General features: G+C 44.1%; 1 protein-coding gene across 4 annotated transcripts in view; it reads left to right on the top strand.

Annotated features, from left to right (window-relative positions):
- Positions 1-20,060, top strand: part of LOC124150359 (low-density lipoprotein receptor-related protein 1-like) — a 193,127-nt gene extending 173,067 nt beyond the window's left edge. For 3 of the 4 annotated variants that reach the window (XM_046522356.2, XM_046522355.2, XM_046522354.2), the window contains 8 exons: positions 1,160-1,324; positions 2,844-2,948; positions 4,161-4,278; positions 6,768-6,890; positions 12,072-12,154; positions 12,312-12,399; positions 14,418-14,553; positions 15,461-20,060. In XM_046522356.2, coding sequence (XP_046378312.2) covers positions 1,160-1,324; positions 2,844-2,948; positions 4,161-4,278; positions 6,768-6,890; positions 12,072-12,154; positions 12,312-12,399; positions 14,418-14,553; positions 15,461-15,634 — 992 coding nt within the window. In that variant the 3' untranslated portion in view covers positions 15,635-20,060. The remainder of the gene's footprint in view (positions 1-1,159; positions 1,325-2,843; positions 2,949-4,160; positions 4,279-6,767; positions 6,891-12,071; positions 12,155-12,311; positions 12,400-14,417; positions 14,554-15,460) is intronic. The other variant, XM_046522357.2, reaches the window with a different exon arrangement.
- The last annotated feature ends 2,480 nt before the right edge of the window (positions 20,061-22,540 follow it).

Genomic DNA, 22,540 nt, shown 5'->3' with positions numbered 1-22,540 from the left:
GGCATGCCACGTACCTTTAGTCCCCACCCACTTTCCCATGTGGGTTCCGACCTAACTCGGGTGTCAGTACCCTCTCATGTATGTGAGTGAGTGTGAGTGAGTGAGTGAATGAGTTAACGATGCTTTGAAGAGTATAACAGTAATGTCACGGCAAGCCCGAAGTGATGCAGGCCTTAGATGTTTAACACTTTGAGGAAACCCACAACAAACCTAGATATAATAATCAGGGCAATCAGGGATCAAACTCACAATCATAGGTTTCTAACATCCCCAAGATCTCTGTCATGTATGTAGTAGAACAGGATGTGGCCTCTGCTCGGGATAGTGGTTTGATTGTTGGCCAGGTGAACTGTTGCCTGTTTGCACAAGTGTTGAGAGACCAGGATCAGGTTTATAGGGGCTTGGTTCATTAACTGGTGGCTCGACTACTTTAGGATCAGGTTTATAGGGGCATGGTTCATTAACTGGTGGCTGGACTACTCCAGGATCAGGTTTATAGGGGCATGGTTCATTAACTGGTGGCTGGACTACTCCAGGATCAGGTTTATAGGGGCTTGGTTCATTAACTGGTGGCTCGACTACTCCAGGATCAGGTTTATAGGGGCATGGTTCATTAACTGGTGGCTCGACTACTCCAGGATCAGGTTTATAGGGGCTTGGTTCATTAACTGGTGGCTCGACTACTTTAGGATCAGGTTTATAGGGGCATGGTTCATTAACTGGTGGCTGGACTACTCCAGGATCAGGTTTATAGGGGCATGGTTCATTAACTGGTGGCTGGACTACTCCAGGATCAGGTTTATAGGGGCATGGTTCATTAACTGGTGGCTGGACTACTCCAGGATCAGGTTTACAGGGGCTTGGTTCATTAACTGGTGGCTGGACTACTCCAGGATCAGGTTTACAGGGGTATGGTTCATTAACTGGTGGCTCTGACTACTCCAGGACAAGGTGGAGGCCCTACTGCAGATCCTACTGCGCACTGCACTACCCCTTTCACTCTCTCATGCAGGGCCCACTTACACAAAGCGATCTTAAGTCTATGTTAGAGTATGGGAGTTACGATTGTTGTAGTGCTAAGATTGCTATGTGCAAATGGGCTCAGGTTTTGACGTTCCTGTGACTGTTCCTCTGGATGTCTGGGTCTTGTATGTTGCAGGCCATCGCTGTGAGCAGTGTGAGGATCTATTCTGCTACAACAGTGGCATTTGTATGGTGGACAGCCAAAACCAGCGCACGTGTCACTGCCCGAAGACCTTTGAGCCCTCCACTCAGTGCACAGAACACACGTGTGACTACATGTGTCAGAGCAACACACCTTCAGGTCTGTTAGAACATTACTTACAGGATAGATGGTGCACTAGCATTATGTGGGGGATATATACACAACAAGTAGGGGATATGTGTTATAACAACACTAGTATCAAGTGGGGATATAAACACAAGTAGGGGATATGTGTTATAACAACACAGCATCAAGTGGGGATATAAACACAAGTAGGGGATATGTGTTATAACAATCACATCAAGTGGGGATATAAACACAAGTAGAGGATATGTGTTATAACAACACAGCATTAAGTGGGGATATAAACACAAGTAGTGGATATGTGTTATAACAACACTAGTATCAAGTGGGGATATAAACACAAGTAGGGGATATGTGTTATAACAACACAGCATCAAGTGGGGATATAAACATAAGTAGTGGATATGTGTTATAACAACACTAGTATCAAGTGGGGATATAAACACAAGTAGGGGATATGTGTTATAACAACACAGCATCAAGTGGGGATATAAACACAAGTAGGGGATATGTGTTATAACAACACAGCATCAAGTGGGGATATAAACACAAGTAGGGGATATGTGTTATAACAACACAGCATCAAGTGGGGATATAAACACAAGTAGGGGATATGTGTTATAACAACACTAGAATCAAGTGGGGATATAAACACAAGTAGGGGATATGTGTTATAACAACACTCACATCAGGTGGGGATATAAACACAAGTAGGGGATATGTGTTATAACAACACTAGAATCAAGTGGGGATATAAACACAAGTAGGGGATATGTGTTATAACAACACTCACATCAAGTGGGGATATAAACACAAGTAGGGGATATGTGTTATAACAACACTAGAATCAAGTGGGGATATAAACACAAGTAGGGGATATGTGTTATAACAACACAGCATCAAGTGGGGATATAAACACAAGTAGGGGATATGTGTTATAACAACACTCACATCAAGTGGGGATATATGATATAACAACACAGCATCAAGTGGGGATATAAACACAAGTAGGGGATATGTGTTATAACAACACTCACATCAAGTGGGGATATATGATATAACAACACAGCATCAAGTGGGGATATATGACATATAGAACACAACCAGCAACAATTGGGTGAGTGTTGAGTGAGTACAGTTTCATTCAACTTTTAGCAATATTCCAGCAATATCACGCCAGGGGACACCAGAAATGGGCTTCACACTGTGTACTCATGTGGGGAATTGAACCCATGTCTATCCCCCACTACCTTCAAATTGGTTGAGCATAGTGGTTAAAGCATTCACTCGTCCCGCCAAAGATGCCGGGTTCGTTTCCCCGACATGGGTACAATATGTGAAGCCCATTTCTGGTGTCCCCCGCCATGATATTGCTGGAATATTGCTTAAATCAGCATAAAACCACCATTCATTCATTCATTCATTCATTCATTCATTCATTCATTCATTCATTCATTCATTCATTCATTCATTCATTCATTCATTCATTCATTCATTCATTCATTCATTCATTCATTCATTCATTTTGCTTCAGATCGCTGTACATGTAATGACAAGTGCCCCGGCCCCGCCCCTGCTTGTGTCAGCATCAGCCCCAACTGTTCTGGCTTCTGCAAGAATGGTGGAAAATGCATATTAGGTAAGTCTGCTTGATAGCTGCACAGACAGGTAGACACAGCTACAAACATGGAGCAACTGCTATAGATAGGATGCCTGTACCTACAGAATCGAGCCTTAGCTACAGAAGGGAGCCATAGCCACAGACAGGGAGCCTGTAACTATAGATAGGGAGCCACTTTTCAGAAGGGAGCCATAGCTACAGAAAGGAGCCAAAGCCACAGAATAGAGCCATAACTAGAGAAAGATGCCGCAGCCACAGATAGGGAGCCATAGCCACAGGTAGGGAGCCATAGCTGTAAATGGGAGCCTGTACCTATAGATGGGAGCCACAGCCACAGAGGGGGGCCATAACCTCAGATTGGGAGCCATAGCAACAGAAGGGAGCCATAGCAACAGAAGGGAGCCATAGCAACAGAAGGGAGCCATAGTAGCAGAAGGGAGCCATAGCAACAGAAGGGAGCCATAGTAGCAGAAGGGAGCCATAGTAGCAGAAGGGAGCCATAGCAACAGAAGGGAGCCATAGCAGCAGAAGGGAGCCATAGCAGCAGAAGGGAGCCATAGCAGCAGAAGGGAGCCATAGCAACAGAAGGGAGCCAAAGCAGCCGAAGGGAGCCAAAGCAGCCGAAGGGAGCCATAGCAACAGAAGGGAGCCATAGTAGCAGAAGGGAGCCATAGCTGCAGAAGGATTTGAAATGTATTAATTGCTTCCTCTTTGCATCATATGATATCTTCAGAGAAGCCGACATTGTGCTTGTACCGACTTCCCAGCAGGTACCGGTGGCATGTTATACAAGTGTCAGTAGCAGATCAGTGTTATTTGTACATATTCCAGAAAGACACATGGTAACTTGGGCTATGTGTAATATAGAAGAGGCGGTGTGGGAATATGTGTTAAGTTCTTACAGGTAGTGTCATGATGCCAAAGCGGGAACCTCTGGTTTCTTCAGTACCGTTTCTTCAGTGACTGTATATTAACTACAGTGAGTATATTGTCAGATCAGAGGTTTTGGGACAACCGTGATTGTGGTGATTACTCGTGCTATTACAGGGTGGGTGTAGCATCACCCCAAAATTGTACATCCTCAGATCATGGCTTGTTTTGAAGACAAAGTGAATGAGTGAGATGAGTGAATGAGATGTTTTACAGTTGTTCATGTGATAAGAAAGAATACAACGACTGTGCCTTAAGCGTCCGAAAACCCATAACACGGGATACTGTGTCTGTTTCCAGAGAACGGGAAGAAGACGTGCCTGTGCAGTAGTGTACACAAGGGCCCCAGGTGCGACTCATGTCGGTGTGGTCAGGGCGGGGAGTGTATCCACACTAAAGACGGCCAGTACAAGTGCAGGTAACAACATGGAGTTAACTCCCCTTGGAATGGTTTGATTTGGTTTTGGATGAGTTGTTGGGGTTGTTGCATGGTACTAATGATAGAGCTTCATCTTTGTTTATACACCATCTTTTGTAACAACTCAAGAATAACTTCATGTCTGTTTGTATATAGTGTGGTGGGGTAGCCTAGTGGTTAAAGCCTTGAGCCTTCTTAGGCTAGGGTTCGATTCCCCACATGGGTACAATATGTGAAACCCATTTCTGTCCATTGCTGTGATATTGCAGGAATATTGCTAAAAGTGGCATGAAACCGTATTCAGTCATGTCAGATCACCTATGTTGTTTGTTTTGTTTGTTTGTTTGTTGTTTTACGCCGCACTCAGCAATATTCCAGCTATATGACGGCGGTCTGTAAATAATCGAGTCTGGATTAGACAATCCAGTGATTGATATCATGAGCATCGATCCACGCAATTGGGATTGATGACATGCATCAACCAAGTCAGCGAGCCTGACCACCCGATCCTGTTAGTCGCCTTTTACGACAAGCATAGTCTCCTTTTACGGCAAGTATGGGTTGCTGAAGACCTATTCTATCCCGGACCTTCACGGGTCAGATCACCTAGGTGATGGGTTGGCCTTGTGGTAATGCGTTCACTCCTTACTGGAGTACTCCTAGGTTTGACTCCTCATAGGGTGGGATGATGTGCAGCATGTCCATTTACAGCTGTCACAGCTGTTACAGCTGTCATATTGATGTCACTGGAGATGGAATCTCACCGCTCACTTTCTTGTTGTGCCTGATCATGAGGAGATGGGCTGAGCTTGCTGTCTTCTGTTGTAATCTGGGTCAATATGTCTATTCATATATAGCTTGACCTTCCATATCTGTGAGTGAGTGAGTGAGTGAGTTGGGTTTAACGCCGCTTTTACCATTATTCCAGTTATATCGCGGCGTGTCAGCTTAATGTGGGAGGAAAGCCCGAAGTGATGCAGGTCTCAGACGCTTACCACTTCGGTGAAACCCAGGAGCACGGGTATGGTGCTGACAAACCTAGAAACATAATCGGGGCGAACCGGGATTCGAACCCACAATCATAGGTTTCTGGCGTGCCCAAGGGACGCAACTCTGCACAGCGAATCGCGGTGCCTTAAACGACTAGGCCACCCGTGCCCCCTCCATATCTGTGAACACATCAGCGAGGCTTCTTATTTAACTCACAGCTCAGCTTCAAATTTAACACTTTTGATTTCAAATTGTTTGCTTTTATATATGATTTATTTATGTTTCTAATGATGTCCTTGTTTCTGATAAATCCTTTGAATTCTCCATTTTTCTCTTGCATATAAACATAACATGTTCTGTATCTTTAATACTTTACTATAGATTTATTTTATTTCCTGTGTTTGGGTATGGGAGAGGTGACTGTGTTCATCATGGCTGTGTTCATCATGTCTGTCCAGCATGTTTAGTCACTCTGACAAAGTCAGTGTGAGCTGTGTCATTGTTCTTCCTCCGTTGTCCGTCTGTCCATCTGTAAGTAAGCATTGAACGTAACTCCTCTTCCTCGGTAGCCCCCCTGTGATCGAGGGTTTGCCGTTTATCAATTAAAATGTGCCATCCGGAATATACTGTACGTGACTTCTTCCTGAAATAGCTTCATAATTATTTCGATGCATAACATGTCATACGTGTAATACAGAAATATTTCTCATCGATGACAACATCTTTCGCCCATTCCTCACCTATTTCTCAGATTGGTTTCAATGTCCAACTGATAATGTTTGGTCCTTGATTGAAATATGTGACCAGCCATGAGGTAAGGGACCTAACGGTGAAAAATCACATTTGGACTACTTATTATATCTTAAAACTACAGTATCTTAGGAGCCCAAAAATACAATTCATAAGCTTCAATTCATAAGTATTGCAGAGATACAGGGCACCAAACATTGGACTCATTTTCTGCAAAGTCCCTTTTTTAGCTGCATTACTGTTGATGTAATGATTGGAGACTTTAGATGTAATGTCTAATTTATTGGGGGCGGTTGGGTAGCCTAGTGGTTAAAGCGTTCGCTCGTCACGCCGAAGACCCGGGTTCAATTCCCGACATGGGTACAATGTGTGAAGCCCATTTGTGGTGTCCCGGCCGTGATATTGCTGGAATATTGCTAAAAGCGGCGTAAAACCATACTCACTCACTCACTCACTCACTCACTCTAAATTATTGAAAGTAGACATGTATGCTGCAGTGTTTTGAAATAATGTTTTTATTACATTATGAACTGACAAGAGAAAGTTAAATGTTTCTGTACAGTCCACTCACATGGCGTTATTACGGAAGTAAGTTGACGTCAAATGCCTGTCTTTATGACGTCACAGCACAGTTGTATCCTAGCACCCGTAGAGTCCCTTTTCTCCTGGTTGGTCACGTATGATTTCTGATAGTACAGGTGAGCTTCAGTGCCTGGCGTATTGTGACCTCTGTCTGTGTCCACTAACAGGTGTTTCTATGGTCATGTGGGGCTGCTCTGCCAGCATGCGTGTGCAGGTGTCTGTCACAATGGAGGAAGGTGTGACGGCTGTCACCTCGGCCGCCACCACAATGCCACCTGTCAGTTCTGCATGTGAGAGTCTTACTTGTCTCTAGACGCTGCCATCAATCGTTGATACACACTCGTGCAGTGGGATGGAGTTGGGGCTGTTATTGTAGAAACTTACGATGGTGACACAACACAGAGATGCCAACCAGTACGCTGTTGGCGTAATAAATACTCTTGTTACCCGAAATGACGCTATTATGCTTGTCCTTCCCAAAGTACAATTTTTGACATTGTTTTCACATATTATTTATATGCATTAAATATCACGGCGATCAAATTGTTAATGCCCCTGTCACATGACACATTGTACAGGAAAGTAATTCGTTCCTCGAAATACCACGTTGTCTTTCTGCAGTACAGTTCTGAATGTATTGTCACGTGATGCATGTTGTGAATGTGTGGACCTTTCACCACATGTTTCGGCAACAAAGCTGTATAGTATGTATTGTGCCTTTTTCCGATGCCTTTTTTTTGTCGCTTTGCTAAAATAATGGGTTTGGGAGGCTTGATCACACGGCAGCTTGAATTAAATGCTTTCTAGTTAAATGTAATTTTAAATTATCAAAGATATACAAAATACGAGTTTAACATGTGGCCCCGATAGATGAGGTGTTGGAAATTGTTATGGAACTTATATTTTCCAGTGCTATTGTCATTTTATGTCCAAATTTTCGAAGTTAATGGAATGCTTTGACTTTCAATTTGGAGGTTTATCATATGGAATAATTCAAATGCAAATTGAGTAATGTGTTCTGCCTATTTTGAGCTTTATCACCCTATTTTTGAAATAATGATGCTGTCCCGTGTGGCTGTATTACTAGCATCAATACCTGTGTACCCATGTTTCACGTCTAGGCCTAGCATCAATACCTGTGTACCCATGTTTCACGTCTAGGCCTAGCGTCAATACCTGTGTACCCATGTTTCACGTCTAGGCCTAGCGTCAATACCTGTGTACCCATGTTTCACGTCTAGGCCTTGCGTCAATACCTGTGTACCCATGTTTCACGTCTAGGCCTAGCGTCAATACCTGTGTACCCATGTTTCACGTCTAGGCCTAGCGTCAATACCTGTGTACCCATGTTTCACGTCTAGGCCTAGCGTCAATACCTGTGTACCCATGTATCACGTCTAGGCCTAGCATCAATACCTGTGTACCCATGTTTCACGTCTAGGCCTAGCGTCAATACCTGTGTACCCATGTTTCACGTCTAGGCCTAGCGTCAATACCTGTGTACCCATGTATCACGTCTAGGCCTAGCATCAATACCTGTGTACCCATGTATCACGTCTAGGCCTAGCATCAATACCTGTGTACCCATGTTTCACGTCTAGGCCTAGCGTCAATACCTGTGTACCCATGTTTCACGTCTAGGCCTAGCGTCAATACCTGTGTACCCATGTTTCACGTCTAGGCCTAGCGTCAATACCTGTGTACCCATGTATCACGTCTAGGCCTAGCATCAATACCTGTGTACCCATGTTTCACGTCTAGGCCTTGCGTCAATACCTGTGTACCCATGTTTCACGTCTAGGCCTAGCATCAATACCTGTGTACCCATGTTTCACGTCTAGGCCTTGCGTCAATACCTGTGTACCCATGTTTCACATCTAGGCCTAGCATCAATACCTGTGTACCCATGTTTCACGTCTAGGCCTAGCATCAATACCTGTGTACCCATGTTTCACGTCTAGGCCTAGCGTCAATACCTGTGTACCCATGTTTCACGTCTAGGCCTTGCGTCAATACCTGTGTACCCATGTTTCACGTCTAGGCCTAGCATCAATACCTGTGTACCCATGTTTCACGTCTAGGCCTAGCATCAATACCTGTGTACCCATGTTTCACGTCTAGGCCTAGCGTCAATACCTGTGTACCCATGTTTCACGTCTAGGCCTAGCGTCAATACCTGTGTACCCATGTTTCACGTCTAGGCCTAGCGTCAATACCTGTGTACCCATGTTTCACGTCTAGGCCTAGCGTCAATACCTGTGTACCCATGTTTCACGTCTAGGCCTTGCATCAATACCTGTGTACCCATGTTTCACGTCTAGGCCTAGCATCAATACCTGTGTACCCATGTTTCACGTCTAGGCCTAGCATCAATACCTGTGTACCCATGTTTCACGTCTAGGCCTAGCATCAATACCTGTGTACCCATGTTTCACGTCTAGGCGGGGGCACGGGTGGCCCAGTCGTCTAAGGCGCCGCGATTCGCTGTGCAGAGTTGCGTCCCTAAGGCACGCCAGAAACCTATGATTGTGGGTTCGAATCCCGGTTCGCCCCGATTATGTTTCTAGGTTTGTCAGCACCATACCCGTGCCCGTGGGTTTCACCGAAGTGGTAAGCATCTGAGACCTGCATCACTTCGGGCTTTCCTCCCACATTAAGCTGACACGCCGCGATATAACTGGAATACTGTTAAAAGCGGCGTTAAACCAAACTCACTCACTCACGTCTAAGCCTAGCGACAATACCTGTGTACCCATGTTTCACGTCTAGGCCTAACGAAAATGTTGTAGCGAAAACCTGTGCCATGGTACTATTAACATTACTCTTTTCCACATTAAGATTACACGTTTTTACCCACCTGATTACTCCAATGCTTCAATAGGGGTTGGCATCTCTGAGATAAGTATTTCCTCGACCCTGTTTCGCAAAGTGATCATAGCTCTACGACTTGTTATTGGTATGCATAGATGTATAGACATATCATAGCTCTACAATTGTCATAATACGTGTACTTTATCATGGACATACAGAAACATCGTACCTCTGTAACCATCGTAATTCCTGTACTTTATCATAGACATACAGAATGGTCGTACCTCTGTAACCATCGTAATTCCTGTACTTTATCATGGACATGCAAAATCACCGTGCCTCTGTAACCGCCGTAATTTCTGTACTTTATCATAGACATACAGAATGGTCGTACCTCTGTAACCATCGTAATTCCTGTACTTTATCATAGACATGCAAAATCACCGTGCCTCTGTAACCGCCGTAATTCCTGTACTTTATCATAGACATACAGAATGATCGTGCCTCTGTAACCGCCGTAATTTCTGTACTTTATCATAGACATACAGAATGATCGTACCTCTGTGACCGTCATAATTCCTGTACTTTATCATAGGCATACAGAATGATCGTACCTCTGTAACCGTCGTAATTCCTGTACCTTATCATAGACATAAAGAATGGTCGTACCTCTGTAACCGCCGTAATTCCTGCACTTTATCATAGACATACAGAAAGAATGTACCACTGTAACCGCCGTAATTCCTGTACTTTATCATAGACATACAGAATCATCGTACCTCTGTAACCGCCGTAATTCCTGTACTTTATCATAGACATACAGAATCATCGTACCTCTGTAACCGCCGTAATTCCTGTACTTTATCATAGACATACAGAATTATCGTGCCTCTGTAACCATCGTAATTCCTGTACTTTATCATAGACATACAGAATCATCTTGCCTCTGTAACCGCCGTAATTCCTGTACTTTATCATAGACATACAGAATCATCGTGCCTCTGTAACCGCCGTAATTCCTGTACTTTATCATAGACATACAGAATGAATGTACCTCTGTAACCGTCATAATTCCTGTACTTTATCATAGACATACAGAATGATCGTACCTCTGTAACCGTCGTTATTCCTGTACTTTATCATAGACATACAGAATGATCGTGCCTCTGAACCCGCCGTAATTCCTGTACTTTATCATAGACATACAGAATGATCGTACCTCTGTAACCGTCGTAATTCCTGTACTTTATCGTAGACATACAGAATGATTGTGCCTCTGTAACCGCCGTAATTCCTGTACTTTATCGTAGACATACAGAATGATCGTACCTCTGTAACCATCGTAATTCCTGTACTTTATCATAGACATACAGAATCATCGTACCTCTGTAACCACCGTAATTCCTGTACTTTATCATACACATACAGAATCATCGTGCCTCTGTAACCACCGTAATTCCTGTACTTTATCATAGACATACAGAATGATCGTACCTCTGTAACCATCGTAATTCCTGTACTTTATCATAGACATACAGAATGATCGTGCCTCTGTAACCGCCGTAATTCCTGTACTTTATCATAGACATACAGAATCATCGTACCTCTGTAACCACCGTAATTCCTGTACTTTATCATAGACATACAGAATGATCGTGCCTCTGTAACCACCGTAATTCCTGTACTTTATCATAGACATACAGAATGATCATGCCTCTGTAACCGCCGTTATTCCTGTACTTTATCATACACATACAAAATCACTGTGCCTCTATAATTGTTGTAATTCCTATGGCAAATATGCCAGGTGTAGCGCTGTGAGACAGGGCCAAGGCCTACTTGTAACATCTGTGTGTTGTGATCCATGCTTTGAGAATACTGCAGGACTCCTGGCTGCTTTACTCCATGCTGTCTCACCAGTCTGTATCATCGAAACTAACATTATAACAATCATCCATTGCTTGTCTTGAGCTCCCCTAACAACTTGCTATCATGCAATAGCCGCCACATTTGCAGAGGTAAAGGGTTAAATGAGACAACAGAAGTTGATGTAAAATGACATGTTTGAAAGCAAGAGCTTTGTCTGAAGTGTCTGTCAGTTGAAGACCATGTATTCATCATGTGCTGGTTTCTTGTTAAGTACACAGGCTTTTTCTGAAGCCTGAATTGTGCACACAATTACACAATTACTTGTAAACACATTCTTCTTGAGCCAAGGTGGTGTCAAATTTATTATAGCTTCAGAAGTTCTAGTGACTTACAACATATTTGGACAGCAGTCATTTTGGTCCGTAATTTTTAAAGGGAAGGGAAAGGCTGATCAAACAATATTGTAGTTTTCTACTCATAAGAAGTTTAAGAACACCCGATTCTTTAATATTACTATAGTTAATCTGTCCTGTTTTTTAACCGCCTATGAGTAGAATATGTTTGATCTTTTTGTTTGATCATGACATTATTTCCTCCATACATCCATGTCAACCCTTCTGATCTGTGCGTGAGGGATTACGGACGAATTCAAGGCTGACATGGTGCCTGATGTAAAGACAACTGAATTCATTTCATGTAACATTGTGCTTGTGTTGTTGTTGTTTTTACTTTGTGTATTTATTGAAGAGTATCTTTAAACAACTGCAACAAAATAATTCTGCTTTTTTCAGTTGTAAGGAAGGTTTCTCTGGGACATTATGTGAAGACAGCGGGATAACCAAGCCAGTCGTCCACCAGCCCCAGGGTGTCCTCAGTGAGTTGATCCTGCTGTAGACATTGTCTACATTCCCTAAACATTGAGCTGACTTTCAGTTATATAACAAAACTACTGATGAAAGCTTTTACTGAGACTCTTCCATAAGTCTCTTGTGTCTCTAATGTTTGTGATGACCTGACGTTGTCTCTTCCAGACCCGTTGTACATCATCATCCCGGCAATAGCCCTGGTCCTGGTGCTGCTCCTCGTCCTTGGTATCGTCTTCTACAGGAGGAAACAGAGGTACGGAATGTTGGGGGAGCTATGTAATGTCTGGCGAAGCTAGGTTAATTCGAGGGGATTGGGAAGAGGTACATAATGTCGGGGGAATGTGTGGAGGTATGTAATGTTGGGGGAGCTATGTAATGTCGAGGGGATCACAGTGAGGTATGTAATGTCGAGGGGATCACAGGGAGCTATGTAATGTCGAGGGGATCGGGGAGAGGTACATAATGTCGGGGGAATGAGTGGAAGTATGTAATGTTGGGGGAGCTATGTAATGTCGAGGGGATTAGGGGGAGGTATGTAATGTTGAGGGGATCACAGGGAGCTATGTAATGTCGAGGGGATCACAGGGAGCTATGTAATGTCAAGGGGATCACAGGGAGAGCTATGTAATGTCGAGGGGATCGGGGAGAGGTACATAATGTCGGGGGAATGTGTGGAGGTATGTAATGTTGGGGGAGCCATGTAATGTCGAGGAGATTAGGGGGAGGTATGTAATGTCGAGGGGATCACAGGGAGGTATGTAATGTTGGGGGGAGCTATGTAATGTCGAGGGGATCTGGTGGAGGTGCGTAATATTGGGGGAGGTATGTAATGTCGAGGGGATCGGGGGCAGGTATGTTATGTCGAGGGGATCGGGGGCAGGTATGTAATGTCGAGGGGATCGGAGGCAGGTATGTAATGTCGAGGGGATCGGAGGCAGGTATGTAATGTCGAAGGGATCGGGGGCAGGTATGTAATGTCGAGGGGATCGGGGGCAGGTATGTAATGTCGAGGGGATCGGGGGCAGGTATGTTATGTCGAGGGGATCGGGCGCAGGTATGTAATGTCGAGGGGATCGGGGGCAGGTATGTAATGTCGAGGGGATCGGGGGCAGGTATGTTATGTCGAGGGGATCGGGGCAGGTATGTAATGTCGAGGGGATCGGGGGCAGGTATGTAATGTCGAGGGGATCGGGGGCAGGTACGTAATGTCGAGGGGATCGGGGGAGGTATGTAATGTCGAGGGGATCACAGGGAGCTATGTAATGTTGAGGGGATCACAGGGAGCCATGTAATGTCGAGGGGATCGGGGGCACGTATGTAATGTCGAGGGGATCGGAGGCAGGTATGTAATGTTGAGGGGATCGGAGGCAGGTATGTAATGTCGAGGGGATTGGGGGCAGGTATGTAATGTTGAGGGGATCGGGGGAGGTACGTAATGTCGAGGGGATCGGGGGAGGTACGTAATGTCGAGGGGATCGGGGGCAGGTATGTAATGTCGAGGGGATTGGGGGCAGGTATGTAATGTTGAGGGGATCGGGGGAGGTACGTAATGTCGAGGGGATCGGGGGAGGTACGTAATGTCGAGGGGATCGGGGGAGGTATGTAATGTCGAGGGGATCGGGGGCAGGTATGTAATGTTGAGGGGATCGGGGGAGGTACGTAATGTCGAGGGGATCGGGGGCAGGTATGTAATGTCGAGGGGATCGGGGGCAGGTATGTAATGTCGAGGGGATTGGGGGCAGGTATGTAATGTTGAGGGGATCGGGGGAGGTACGTAATGTCGAGGGGATCGGGGGCAGGTATGTAATGTCGAGGGGATCGGGGGCAGGTATGTAATGTCGAGGGGATTGGGGGCAGGTATGTAATGTTGAGGGGATCGGGGGAGGTACGTAATGTCGAGGGGATCGGGGGCAGGTATGTAATGTCGAGGGGATTGGGGGCAGGTACGTAATGTCGAGGGGATCGGGGGCAGGTATGTAATGTCGAGGGGATCGGGGGCACGTATGTAATGTCAAGGGCAGTCAGAAGGAGGTACATAATTCGATGAGATTTTAGTAATATCAAGGTGCCATTTTGGAAAATATTTTATCTGGTTCTTTTGAGAGTGTTCTAAGAACTGTTTTTCCTGCACTATTAAGCAGAATGCCAGTCATGTTCGAGTCACATATGACTGTAATGCTTATATAGAAGATAATACATAGAAGAATGAAACGTTTCCCCGCGAGCCTCCATGATGTATACACCTGTGGTGATGTGTAACAATGTGTGCAGGGTGGAGCAGTACGGCCACAAGCGGATGAAGGAACCCAACAGGATGGATGTGAAGAACCCCATGTACCTGCGCCACGAGGAGGAGCCGGACGAGAGAGACCCACTCGGAAATAATCCTATATTTAGAGGCGATGCTGTAAGTGACGTTATACCACTAGGGTCTTTGTGTTATGACTATTGTTCTGGCGTATCTCGGCTCTGTGTAACTATCCTACCACACATGACACGCCAAGGTTGGACGATTCGATTCAGACAAGAGGGGAGAGAGGCCAACATGTTATACGTCAGTTAGCACCAAGCACGTGACAGACGAGCACTTGAAAGCCAAGCATGTGAAATGGGCTACAAATGCTGTCTTAGTGTGTCCAATTGTAATAGGTTTGCTTAACCTTTAGCCTGCTGATTTGTTGTTACGCGTCTTATCCCTAGCTACCTGCTGGATTAATTTTAGCATAAGGTGTTCGAAAGAGGGTGGCTGATTTCAAACAGTCGAGGCTTCATTAAACATGGGACGAATAAACCAATATTTTGCACATTTATTCCTGATAGCAAAGTACACATTTATATATAAATATATCATGACATTTTCAAACATACAGAGGTTAGGACCAAAGGGAGCATAAAACTTGTAAATTTTCTTGAACCTGAATTGCTTGAATGAATATGGAATGCGTTTCATATTAGAAGCCTGTATAAATTGTCAAATTTGCGCAAACTGATTTCAATAATCATATTTATGATATCTTCAATTTAACTGAGCATAAATTTGCATGTTTTTATCAGCAAACAATGGTGCAATGGTAAATTATGAACCATTTCAGTAAATATATTATCCAAATGTTAAACAGAATAAAACTTATGTTTATGAATCACTGTAAGACGGTTAGTGATCTCCATTCCAGCTGTATGACATTCAGAACCATTGCCCTGGCCTGTGTAGGATGACACTGTGCTATTGTCATGATGTGGGAATTTGACACAGTGGCTGCTCAAATGTTTAGTCATTCATTGTTATGTAGACTGATGACATTCTTCTGTTTCAGTCCACAAACTTCGCCAATCCGATGTACGACGTGTACAACACGAGTGAGAGCATGCAGATGCTGTTGAACCAGGAGGTTGTGCACGACAGCGAGGAGAACCAACTGCTGGAGGAGGGGTCCAATGTGCGCTACTTCGGAACAGGAGATAACGCCACAAAACCTGCTAAAGCGTGATGAAGGACATGCTTCAGATGTGGCGACATCTGATTCCCGGAACCGGACAAGAGTTACAATCAAGACATGACTTGCCAAAGTGCTCATATATACATATATATAAATATATATATATATTTATTCAAAGGACAACAGTGATGGTTATGTGACCTTGACATGATCTTTCAGGGTCAAGGTGACAGCGTCCGTGACCTTTAAGTGTGATAGATGCAGTGAAGCGCTAACAGGGAGTATATACAACTGTGATCATGAGACTTTGTATCTATGGTTGTGATGAAACTGCTTCAGATCAAAAGGTCAAGGTCACATGGTTGACCTTAAGAGGTCAAAGTTCGGATACTGCTGCTACTTGTTCCAGTAATGGAATGGACTAATTCTATGGTTTATTTTATATGGATATAACCTTTATTATTTACAAATTCAGCTACAGCAGTTTATGAAAATCTCGAGGATCTGCAATTGTTAAATCTTTTAACAAAACAACTATTTTTATAACTTTTATATGACTGTTTGATCATTAAGGTAGTGTCTTGGTGGGACTGAGGTGCAGACACAAAAGGCCACGGGAGGCCACAACAAATTATCACTTGTTCCTCACAGGTTTTAGTCGGATCGTCAGATGTTTTATTTGCTAGGTCGTCAGATGTTTTATTTGCTAGGTCGTCAGATGTTTTATTTCCTAGGTCATGTGATGTTTTATTTCCTAGGTCATGTGGTGTTTTATTTCCTAGGTCGTGTGATGTTTTATTTGCTAGGTCACGTGATGCTTTATTTGCTAGGTTGTCAGATGTTTTATTTGCTAGGTCATATGATGTTTTAATTACTAGATCAGATAATTTAATTACCACGTCATCATATTGTTCAATTAAAAGGTCAACCTAGGTTTTAATAACTAGGCTGTGTTATGTTTTAATTTCTATGTCATCATATCTTTTAATTACAGGTCGTCTTATGTTTTAATTACTAGTTCAGATGTTTTAATTACTAGGTCATTAAATGTTTTCATTCCAAGGTCGTCAGATATTTTAATTAGTAGGTCAGATGTTTTGATAACCAGATTATCAGATATTAAAATTCCTAGGTCATCTGATGTTTTAATTACCAGATCATCAGATATTCAAAGTACTAGTTTGTCAGATGTTTGAGCCATATTTGATCACACTTGGGGTCACATGGGGGGTAGAAATTTGTGATAAAAAAGTATTCCTACATTGGTTGCTAGGCAGTAGTTTCTGTTGCTTGGGAATGTTATAGGTAGTCTTTGGTGACTTTGGAGGATGAACAAGTCCTTAATTTGTTGTGTCTTTTTGGGGTACATTATGCAGAACTATCCCCAAAGATGGATGAAATTCCCCAGCAGAGACACGCACGCCTGTCTCCCTGTCCTCTCATTTAGGAGCTTCTATTTAAAACTGTTCATGTTTTAAGCTGAAATGCATTGTTTGCTTTTGAAAGTAATTGTACAGATTTATAGGTCATTTCTTGTAAATACTTCTTTTTAGTCCAGTCATTCTATATTCTATACAATTCCATCATAACTAGAAAAAGTCCCTCGTACAAACAAGGATATAGATGTTTCAGACTTTGCAAACACATGGGTTTCATTGCCAGTGCGGACATGTGGCTGTTCGGTGTGAAACTGCTTTAAGTGTTAACATGGCCGAAAGCTTTAACTGAATCACTGTGTTACGTCTTCCCATCTTTCTGATGCAGCAGCTGTATCTTAATTACTTTTCATATTACGTATTTTAATTATGTATCTTAAGTGTTCTGTATGAAGTTTGTAAGGTATCATACTTCAGGTATCACAAAGATTATTTCTTATCTATTTTTGTACATTTGATTGTATATAAATAGAATATGTCCAATAAGATTTAACCATTCATTGATTGAAGGAAATCATCAGGCCTATTTTCAATCAATTTCTTTTTGGCTATAACGCCATTATTATGATAAATTTTTTAGCTTGTTTGATACCCAGGAAATGTATGTAAATGCTTACCAATGATTGGGTAGTTATTCCGAGGTTCATGTATCAGATTCAGTTGTAATTAGTGCAGAGTTTTCTTTAGCTGAATACCTGGACTTGTGGCAGTCAATCTCACTGTGGAGTTCCTGCAGTTTTCCATGGAATTTCTGCAGTCTTTTGTTGGAGTTTCTGCAGAATTTCCGCAGTGTTTCCATTGGAGTTTCTGCGGTGTTTCCACTGAGCACTCTGAGGCAGTGAAGCATATCATGTGTATTTGTACCTTGTTTTATTGTTGCATATTATGTATAGATTTATCTGTAAATATTGTCTGTGTACATAGCGGTATCTCTTTCCTTCATGGTGATGTTACATGTAGTAGTCTATGGTCTTATGTCAACTCCCATTTGTTTCCCACTTGGTCAAGCAGCCACCTCCCTCCTTCCATAGGGCACTGTGGGGTGGGGCTGAGGTAGCCAAGTGGTTGCTCATCACACCTAAAGTCTGTGTTTGATTCCCTGTTTAGGTACAATGTTTGAAGCCCATATCTTGGGTTGCCCTCAAAAATATTGCTGAAATATTGCAAAAGCGGTGTAAAACCCAACTCACTCACTAACCCCATAGGGCACTGTTTTACAGACTTTTAAATGGTAGCATAGGCTTACAGTAGTCCGAGCCCATGGATGGCTTACAGAGGTCTTCATATTGTTAACTGGATAAAGAAATCCCCAACATACGTAAAGTGTTCTGTTCAGTAATTGTGCTGATTTGATTCGGGGCGGTCGGGTAGCCTAGTGGTTAAAGCGTTCGCTCGTCACGCCTCAGACCCGGGTTCGAATCCCGACATGGGTACAATGTGTGAAGCCCATTTCTGGTGTCCCCCGCCGTGATATTGCTGGAATATTGCTAAAAGCGGCGTAAAAACTCACTCACTCACTCACTGATTTGATTCACAACTAATTGCAATAGGAAGACCAGACTGCTGCAGCAATGATGTCATTGATTGTGCAATATTGGAATGAAATGATTTCATTCGTTCATTCAAAATAGACATCGTTCTCATGTAGTTTCTATTCAAGCCAGATGTGATTTCAGTTACAACCTTGTTAAGAATAATTACAAAAACTGGCTCCTGTGTGCCCGGGGGTCAGCTTGTCCACCAGTTGATGATGCAAGTCACTGTTAAACTCATTTATCATAATCGGTCGTAACATTTGCTTGGCAGTGTGGTTTGCTACACATGAGAGTTGAACATATTTAGTGTGGCGAGGATGAAAGCGTGATGCTCCCATGTGTGTAAATCAGAACATCATGTTGTACATACAAACGTCTTGTGATTTACTGATCACTCTGTTATCATCATCAGTGATAGTTTCATTACCCATGATGCATTGTCAAATCTTTTCCATATATATATATGTACTCTGACTGACGATGTAATCCTATACGAGTCCTGTATTTCCAGCGATTGTCAACATTCCATCAGCCATTTTATACTTTGTTAGTTGTATTTTATATCATTGTCTTATGTTTAGTTGAAGATGTTGGTACCTCACTGTTATGTTCATGAAGTTGACGAAAAATCAAATATTGACAATTTTAGCTGCTCTTGTTGCTGATTAGTCTTCTTAACCACAACAAATTAATAAAGTGCTTGTTGGCATTTGGGGGCAAAAACATGAGATTGTTTTTCTTGGCAGAGTGTCAAGTTGTTTGGGCTTTTATATCAGGGTCAGAATGGAATGAATTTTAGAAGCAATATTTCATGAAGCAGAAAGCCTTGCTGCGCAGTGTTGGATGTGCAGTCTGGAAGGTCTTGCAGCCGAGTGGTGCAGGCGTTGGCTACCGTAGACCGCATTCTGTTCCCCTTTCTGGATGTCATTTAGCTGGGCTACAGCACCAACAACTCGTAGCTCCCCATGAACGAAGACGGTCTCTTTTCACAGTTTTCCACCACTTGCGTTGGGCTCCAAGTATCTGGACGAGTTTTATCAGCCGCACAGTTTATTTGTTTGTTGTGGTTTCTTGTTTAGTCTGGTTGTTGGCTTAGTGCAGTGACAGCCTTGTTTACAAACTATCGCAGTTATGTTTCCGACTATGCTTGAAATGTGGTCCATGCTTCGTGGCTACTGAAAGACAACACGGTAATGTGGTGTGGTCACTGGGCCTCATGGTAGCTGCTCACACTCTGCATAATATGACATCACGCCCAGTCACAATCCAATTGAATCCTATTTTCAAGCATGGTCATTTATCAGTTTTGAGGTTGTGTTGCCATGTTTTACCAAGATTTCCTATTGTCCTGTATGTGTAGTTTTGTCCAGGCCTCACAGTGTATTGATTATGGTCGAAATCAGTATTGCCATTTCAGAGAAATGGTCTCTTATTGTTATGCAAGAACTACATACTGTCAGATCTTCCTATATCAGTGATGGTGATTAAAACAGTGATATACTATCAGAAAGTGTTCCATTCCACAAAGTTATTTACAGGTATTTTAATTTTACCGTTATTAGAGAGTCCTTGTCAATATGTCTTTGTTTTACTATGTTCCTCCATCACCCACGGACCGCCTCCGTGGTCTAGTGGTAGAGCGTCCGCCCGGAGAGCGGAAGGTCCAGGGTTCGATCCCGGGCCGCGTCATACAAAAAGACGTTTAAAGATTGTACTTGTTGTTACCCTGTCTGGCGCTCGGCATTAAGGGGCTAAAACAAGGACTGGTCGGCTCGGAGTCAGTATACTGTGTCTGAGTGGGGTATTCATGTTAAACTGCGGCATGGTATCTCAGTGAGCTAGCACTATGAATCGGCATCAGTCCGGACTAGTACAAGCAGCCACACACACACATACACGTGCATGCACGTCGCTATATAAGTGCAATAATCTTGGACGCGACGTTAAACCCCATTTCACCTCACCTCACCATCACCCACGACGACACATGGTCACTATTTTCAACCAACGAATGAAGCTATGGCCTGGCTCCACCCAGAGGGTAGCGGCGGGGTAGCCTAGTGGTTTAAGCATTCCTTCCTCATGCCGAGGGCCCTGGTTCGATTCCCCACCTGGGTACAATATGTAGCGCCCATTTCTGGTGTCCCCCTCCGTGATATTGTTGGAATGTCGCTAAAAGTGGCGTAAAACAATACTCACTCACCTAGAGGGAACCAGTGAGTGCTCAGATTACATAAGGTGTTTCATATAACGTGCTACAGCCCTTAGACCGCCTCCATGGTCTAGTGGTAGAGCGTCCTCCCGGAGAGCGGAAGGTCCGGGGTTTGATCCCTGGCCGCGTAATACCAAAAGACGTTAAAAGATGGTACTTGTTGTTACCCTGCCTGGCGTCTAAGGGACTAAAACAAGGACTGGTCAGCTCGGAGTCAGTATGCTGTGTCTGAGTGGGGTATTCATGTTAAACTGTGGCGCACACACACGCACGCACACGCACACACACACACACACACACACACACACACACACACACACAGCTATATACAAGTGCAATAATCTTGGACACGATGTTTAACCCCATTTCACCTCACCATCTTTTCACATTGTTTCAATTAAGTGCAATAGTAGGATTTGCACAGAGTAGAGCTCAGGTCTTAGTTGTACAGGACATAGGTACAGATGGCCCAGTCGTCTGAGGCGCCATAATTTGCTGAGCAGAGTTGTGTCCCTTGGTCACGCCAGAAGCATGCGCTACCCGATTATATTTGTACGTTTGTCAGCACTATACCCTTGCCCCTGTCAGCACCATACCCTTGCCCATGTCAGCACCATACCCTTGCCCACGTCAGCACCATACCCTTGTCCCTGTCAGCACCATACCCTTGCCCCTGTCAGCACCATGCCCTTGCCCACGTGAGCACCATACCCTTGCCCCTGTCAGCACCATACCCTTGCCCGTGTCAGCACCATACCCTACAGGGACAAGGGTATGGTGCTGACAGGGGCAAGGGTATGGTGCTGACAGGGACAAGTGAGCACCATACCCTTGCCCGTGTCAGCACCATACCCTTGTCCCTGTCAGCACCATACCCTTGCCCCTGTCAGCACCATACCCTTGTCCCTGTCAGCGCCATACCCTTGCCCCTGTCAGCACCATACCCTTGCCCGTGTCAGCACCATACCCCTGCCCGTGTCAGCACCATACCCTTGCCCGTGTCAGCACCATACCCTTGCCCCTGTCAGCACCATGCCCTTGCCCACGTGAGCACCATACCCTTGCCCCTGTCAGCACCATACCCTTGCCCCTGTCAGCACCATGCCCTTGCCCACGTGAGCACCATACCCTTGCCCATGTCAGCACCATACCCTTGCCCCTGTCAGCACCATACCCTTGCCCATGTCAGCACAATACCCTTGCCCATGTCAGCACAATACCCTTGCCCCTGTCAGCACAATACCCTTGCCAACGTCAGCACCATACCCTTGCCCGTGTTAGCACCATACCCTTGCCCATGTCAGCACCATACCCTTGCCCGTGTTAGCACCATACCCTTGCCCATGTCAGCACCAAAGTAGAAAATGTCTTGAAATTTGCATCACTTCGGGCTTTCCTCCCATAGTAAGCTGACATGCCATGGTATGACTGGAATACTGTTCAAAACAATCTGAAACCCAATTCACAAGTCAAACATGGCTAAATTCATTGCTTGGCTATACTGCATTTTGGGGTATGGAGGAACGTAATGTGTCGAAACCAATGCAATTATGTCAGTGTTGTTCGATTATTCTTACGCCAGACTTCCACTAGAGACCTTACAACTCTACTTGCACCGTGGGATGGTAAACTGTGTACTCAGCCAGAGTTGGGCTCATTGTGACCTGTAACATGGTGTGTCACCAACTGCAGCCTGACTTGAGCCTCCCTATAGGGACATGTATCATTGTGTGTCACCAACTGCTGGCTTTACTTGAGCCTCCCTTTAGGGACA

This window comes from Haliotis rufescens, unplaced genomic scaffold (genome assembly GCF_023055435.1).
Source record: "Haliotis rufescens isolate VD_foot unplaced genomic scaffold, xgHalRufe1.0.p SCAF_4, whole genome shotgun sequence".
Classification (NCBI taxonomy): Eukaryota; Metazoa; Mollusca; class Gastropoda; order Lepetellida; family Haliotidae; genus Haliotis; species Haliotis rufescens.
This window is presented reverse-complemented; position numbering and strand designations above follow the sequence as displayed.